We start from the raw sequence: 6,881 nt of genomic DNA, 5'->3' as shown, positions 1-6,881 counted from the left end.
AGATTGAATTACAAGTGAGTCTATATTAATATGTGTCTTAATTTTTCTCTACACCCTGAAGCATTCACGACATATTCCTGTGAGTGAAAGGTTGTGTACATCTATATGAACCTCTCATCTCTGCATTGGAAACATGAACAGTGACAAGCATTTGGGGATTACAATCAAGTTACCAGAATTATCTGAATTCTATATCCATCTCTTCCACTTTAGTGAATTTGACAAACTCACTACAGTCCTGTGACTTCATATAAGATATTTCTAATGGCCATTTCATATTTTTATAGTCATCTCAGAAAATTCTGGAAGGGTCTATTATAAGCTTCTGTACTCCAAACAAGAAATGTTAACATAAAAAAATCAGTACTTCTTAAAAACTTGCTCTGTACATATAAGCAAAGTCGGTACAGGAACAACCAAAACTTTATTCACAATTTGTATGTGTGTGTCTATATCTGTGTATGCATGTTTGTGGTTTTGTGTTAATGAATATTTTTGTTTTATTCTAGCATATGAAAGTATTTTTCAAACTTCATCATGAATGTAAGGAGGTTTTCAAAAAAGAGATAATTTAGTCCTTAAGTTATTGAATGCACACAATGGAATGGTACTTGATGATGTTAAAGAATTAGTGTGTCTTTGTGATTTCACTATAATTTTTGTTCTCAAAGCACATTTCTTCTGCTCACATTATCAGTTTAACACTGGCACTCAACATGGCTCAGGAAAATTTAAGCACCATCACTGAGTTGGTCCTTGTTGGATTTTCCAACCACCCTCAAGTTGAGATACCCCTCTTCTTCCTTTTCTCTGGGGTCTACCTGGTCAATCTCTTTGGAAACACAGCTATTATCACTTTGGTGGTAATTGATTACTGTCTCCATACACCCATGTATTTTTTCCTCTGCCACTTGGCCTTTCTCAACATATTTTACACCACAGCTGTGGTCCCCAAGATGCTCTTCAACCTCCTTGCTCTTAAGAAAGTTATCTCTTATGAACTCTGTCTTGCCCAGACCTACATCTCTCTGTTAATGGGAGCAGCTGAGTGCATTGTTTTGGCAATCATGGCTCTGGACCGTTATGTGGCCATTTGTTACCCTCTACGATACCTGCTCATCATGAACTGGTCTGTGTGTGTGCAGCTTGCTGTGGGGGCATGGACCATCAGCTTCTTTGCCTCAGTGGTACCCCTCTACTTCACCATACTTCCCTTATGTAGCCCTTACATTGTTGACCATATTTTTTGTGAAGCACCTGTTCTTCTTCGTATGTTCTGTGCTGATACATCCCTGCAAGAAACCTTGATGGTGATAGGTGCATCTGGTACCCTCTTGCTCCCCTTCCTTCTTATTACTCTCTCCTACTTACGCATACTGGTTGCTGTGATGAGGATGCACTCAGCAGAGGGTAGGAAAAAGGCTTTCTCTGTCTGTAGCTCTCACTTGACTGTGGTGACCATTTATTATGGGACAGGTATGTTCACATACATGAGGCCCAAATCTCTATATTCAGCTGAGGGTGATAAATTAATCTCCTTATTCTATGCTGTCATCAATCCTGCTTTGAACCCATTAATCTACAGTCTTAGGAACAAGGAAGTGAATGGAGCCTTGAAGAGAGTATTAGAAAGATTGTCAGTGTCCCAAAGGCAAATGATTACTATCTTGAGATGCCAGTAGACAGAATTTTATACTTTAATATACTCTTTAAAAACAGACAGTCACTTAATTAGCTACAACTATGTAAGAATTATTGCAAATATACAATATCATTCATTACAGACACCCTTTTGTGACCTTCCTTTTAATGTTTAATGACTAATGTTAACAGATTATTTTATTAAATATTGCTATATATCAGTTCTTTACTAAACAACATGCAAGTATAACTTATGAGGAAAAAAATGGAATTGAAATTTCAAGGTAGGTTTTGGATTCCATAATTTCACATAGACTCTATATTTTATAATTAATTACCTTATGATATTTGTACACATTTTCCTTATTAATCAAATGTCATAACGTTCTCTTTATTTACCCTTTACTCAGTCTATGAAATTATAATTTATGATTCATCTCTTCATCTTTAAGCAGGTAATTCCTCACACATCTGTCCAATTCTAGTGTTTTGAATACCTCACTACATCCCCTCAAACTTGTACAATTTCTCAAGTAATTCCTATCTCAGAAATGTATTTAATATGAGTATTGCAAAGCTCAAGTCAATCATCACTTTCTACATCAATTCTTTCTTGAAAACCTTCTTACCTTGCTGTAAATTCTATTTCCTTTGATCCAAGATTTTAAACTTTAGCTCTTTTATTGTAAGGTGTATTTTATTTTCTCACATGTTTTTTGACAGCCATTAAGTAATTTATTTAGGCCATGCATAGAATATTGACTATCCATAGAAATCTCATAATCTTACTCATTAGTACACATTGACTTCTAACTGCAGCACAGGGAAATAAAGCCCTAGTGAACTGAAGGGCCAACAGAAAGCCTTCTTTCTAAGGGTCACTTATGCTGAGTCACAAAGAATGGGAAAATTCACCAAGTGTACATGTCAAAAAGAGAAACTGTAAATGGAGGTGTAGAGTGAGAAAAACAAACAAACAAAAACAAACACCAAAAACAGTGAAAATAGTTCTTTGTATCTTGGCTGAACTCTACACTGTCCTCAAGGCATATATGCATTTTGTTAATTTAATAAACAGAACAGGTCTTAGCACTTTTAAAAGGATTTATTTATTTAATTTAGAGAGAGAGAGAGCATGAGAGTGACAGGAGGAGCAGAGGAGAGAGAATCTTAATCATATTCTACACTGAGCATGGAGCCCAATGAGGGGCTCTATCTCAGAACTCTGAGATCATGACCTGAGCAAAAACCAGCAGTCAGTTATACAAGCACCCCAGCATTTTGCTTTTTCTTCTCTTAATGTCAAGTTCCTGTGTGGTCTTTATCTGTTGAAATAAATCTCATGTTTTACCTAATTGTACATTAAAATATGATTTTATGTGTCTGATTGCCCACATAAATTTGGAGAAAGTGTTTTGTTTTAAGATTTTATTTATTTGGGGCGCCTGGGTGGCTCAGTCATTAAGCGTCTGCCTTCGGCTCAGGTCATGATCCCAGGGTCCTGGGATCCAGCCCCGCATCGGGCTCCCTGCTCAGCAGGAAGCCTGCTTCTCCCTCTCCCACTCCCCCTGCTTGTGTTCCTGCTCTTGCTATCTCTCTCTCTGTCAAATAAATACATAAAATCTTTATAAAAAAAGATCTTTTTTTTATAAAGATATAAAAAAAAGATATATAAAATCTTTTATAAAAAAAAATCTTTTTTTATAAAGATTTTATGTATTTATTTATTTAGATCATGCAAGCAGTCGGGGAGGGGCAGAGAAAGAAGGGGAGAATCTTAAGCAGACTCTGGTCTGAGCACAGTGTACCACAGGGGGTTTGATTTCATGATCCTGAGATCATGACCTGAGAAGAAACCAAGAGTTAGAAGATTAACCAACTGAGGCACCCAGGTGATCCAGACAAAGTTATTTTTATTCCCCAAATGTTATATGTAATGATTGTATTTTTGACCAGTTGAAATTAAACTATAAAAAGGATTACGTATGCATAGTAAATAAAATAAAATAAAATAATATTAAACTGAAAGTTTTTCTTATCTTACTATTTTTAAATGGAAAATCCCTCATTTCATATAATGTCTACCTTTCTTTCCCCAAATATCATGTTCTCCATTTTCTATTTTTGTGGCAATTGTGACCATTTAAAAAAAAATAGCACAATTCATGATTAGAGCTCTGGTACCACAATTGAAAGTCACTTAAACCTCATTTTCTGCACACATAATTTAAAAATAGAAAAACAAAAATATTTCTTATCAGCTATTAAGAGGGTTACAGGACACTTTGCTATAAATTGTCATAAGTTCTTAGAAAATCAAGTATCCTATTAGCACCCAAAACACTGAATTTCCAAAGCATTTTGTTCTTTTTCTTTAAACTCATGTGCCACAAATATATTTTGGAACCACCTGCATAATCTTTTTTTTTTTTTTAAGATTTTTTTATTGTTATGTTAATCCCCATACATTACATCATTAGTTTTAGATGTAGTGTTCCGTGATTCATTGTTTGTGCATAACACCCAGTGCTCCATGCAGAACGTGCCCTCCGCAATACCCATCACCAGGCTAACCCATCCTCCCACCCCCCTCCCCTCTAGAACCCTCAGTTTGTTTTTCAGAGTCCATCATCTCTCATAGTTCGTCTACCCCTCCGATTTCCCCCCCTTCATTCTTCCCCTCCTGCTATCTTCTTCTTCTTCTTCTTTTTTTTCTTAACATATATTGCATTATTTGATTCAGAGGTACAGATCTGAGATTCAACAGTCTTGCACAATTCACAGCGCTTACCAGAGTAAATATCCTCCCCAGTGTCTATCACCCAGTCAGCCCATCCCTCCCACCCCACCCCCCACTCCAGCAACACTCCGTTTGTTTCCTGAGATTAAGAATTCCTCATATCAGTGAGGTCATATGATACATGTTTCTCTGTTTGACTTATTTCGCTCAGCATAATACCCTCCATTTCCATCCACGTCACTGCAAATGGCAAGATCTCATTCCTTTTGATGGCTGCATAATATTCCATTGTATATATATATACCACCTCTTCTTTATCCATTCATCTGTCGATGGACATCTTGGCTCTTTCCACAGTTTGGCCATTGTGGACATTGCTGCTATAAACATCAGGGTGCACGTACACTTTTGGATCCCTACTTTTGTATCTTTGGGGTAAATACCCAGTAGTGCAATTGCTGGGTCATAGGGTAGCTCTATTTTCAACTTTTTGAGGAACCTCCATACTGTTTTCCAGAGTGGCTGCACCAGCTTACATTCCCACCAACAGTGTAGGAGGGTTCCCCTTTCTCCGCATCCCTGCCAACATCTGTCATTTCCTGACTTGTTAATTTTAGCCATTCTGACTGGTGTGAGGTGGTATCTCATTGAGGTTTTGCTTTGGATTTCCCTGATGCCGAGCGATATTGAGCTCTTTTTCATGTGTCTGTTGGCCATTTGGATGTCTTCTTTGGAAAAATGTCTGTTCATGTCTTCTGCCCATTTCTTGATTGGATTCTTTGTTCTTTGGCTATTGAGTTTGATAAGTTCTTTATAGATTTTGGATACTAGCCCTTTATCTGATACGTCATTTGCAAATATCTTCTCCCATTCTGTCGGTTGTCTTTTGGTTTTGTTGACTGTTTCCTTTGCTGTGCAAAAGCTTTTTATCTTGATGAAGTCCCAATAGTTCATTTTTGCCCTTGCTTCCCTTGTCTTTGGCGATGTTTCTAGGAAGAAGTTGCTGCGGCTGAGGTCGAATAGGTTGCTGCCTGTGTTCTCCTTTAGGATGTTGATGGACTCCTGTCTCACATTGAGGTCTTTCAACCATTTGGAGTCTATTTTTGTGTGTGGTGTAAGGAAATGGTCCACTTTCATTCTTCTGCATGTGGCTATCCAATTTTCCCAACACCATTTGTTGAAAAGACTGTCTTTTTTCCATTGGACATTCTTTCCTGCTTTGTCAAAGACTAGTTGACCATAGAGTTGAAGGTCCATTTCTGGGCTCTCTATTCTGTTCCATTGATCTATGTGCCTGTTTTTGTGCCAGTACCATACTGTCTTGATGATGACAGCTTTGTAATAGAGCTTGAAGTCCGGAATTGTGATGCCACCAGCTTTGCTTTTCTTTTTCAACATTCCTCTGGCTATTTGAGGTCTTTTCTGGTTCCATACAAATTTTAGGATTATTTGTTCCATTTCTTTGAAAAAAGTGGATGGTATTTTGATGGGGATTGCATTGAATGTGTAGATTGCTCTAGGTAGCATTGACATCTTCACAATATTTGTTCTTCGAATCCATGAGCATGGAACGTTTTTCCATTTCTTTGTGTCTTCCTCAATTTCTTTCATGAGTATTTTATAGTTTTCTGAGTACAGATCCTTTGCCTCTTTGGTTAGATTTATTCCTAGGGATCTTATGGTTTTGGGTGCAATTGTAAATAGGATCGACTCCTTAATTTCTCTTTCTTCTGTCTTGTTGTTGGTGTATAGGAATGCCACTGACTTCTGTGCATTGATTTTATATCCTGCCACTTTACTGAATTCCTGTATGAGTTCTAGCAGTTTTGGGGTGGAGTCTTTGGGGTTTGCCACATAAAGTATCATATCATCTGCAAAGAGTGAGAGTTTGACTTCTTTTTTGCTGATTTGGATGCCTTTTATTTCTTTTTGTTGTCTGATTGCTGTGGCTAGGACTTCTAATACTATGTTGAATAGCAGTGGTGATAGTGGACATCCCTGCCGTGTTCCTGACCTTAGAGGGAAAGCTCTGTTTTTCCCCATTGAGAATGAAATTTGCTGTAGGTTTTTCATAGATGGCTTTTATGATATTGAGGTATGTACCCTTTATGCCTATACTCTGAAGAGTTGTGATCAAGAAAGGATGCTGTACTTTGTCAAATGCTTTTTCTGCATCTATTGAGAGGATCATATGATTCTTGTTCTTTCTTTTGTTAATGTATTGTATCACGTTGATTGATTTGCGGATGTTGAACCAACCTTGCAGCCCAGGGATAAATCCCACTTGGTCGTGGTGAATAATCCTTTTAATGTACTGTTGGACCCTATTGCCTAGTATTTTGGTGAGAATTTTTGCATCCATGTTCATCAGGAATATTGGTCTGTAGTTCTCCTTTTTGATGGGGTCTTTGTCTGGTTTTGGGATCAAGGTAATGCTGGCCTCATAAAATGAGTTTGGAAGTTTTCCTTCCATTTCTATTTTTTGGAACAGTTTCAGAAG

The 6,881-nt window shown here is 37.4% G+C and overlaps 1 protein-coding gene across 1 annotated transcript; it reads left to right on the top strand.

Moving 5' to 3' along the window:
* Positions 1-716: 716 nt before the first annotated feature.
* Positions 717-1,682, top strand: LOC116629371 (olfactory receptor 2A12-like). Its single transcript, XM_032399665.1, has one exon. It carries the CDS (start codon positions 717-719, stop codon positions 1,680-1,682), a length of 966 nt encoding a protein of 321 aa, XP_032255556.1.
* The last annotated feature ends 5,199 nt before the right edge of the window (positions 1,683-6,881 follow it).

This window comes from Phoca vitulina, unplaced genomic scaffold (genome assembly GCF_004348235.1).
Source record: "Phoca vitulina isolate PV1807 unplaced genomic scaffold, GSC_HSeal_1.0 scaffold689, whole genome shotgun sequence".
Classification (NCBI taxonomy): Eukaryota; Metazoa; Chordata; class Mammalia; order Carnivora; family Phocidae; genus Phoca; species Phoca vitulina.
The sequence above is the reverse complement of the archived record's forward strand: the minus strand, read 5'-3'. Positions and strand labels throughout refer to the sequence as shown.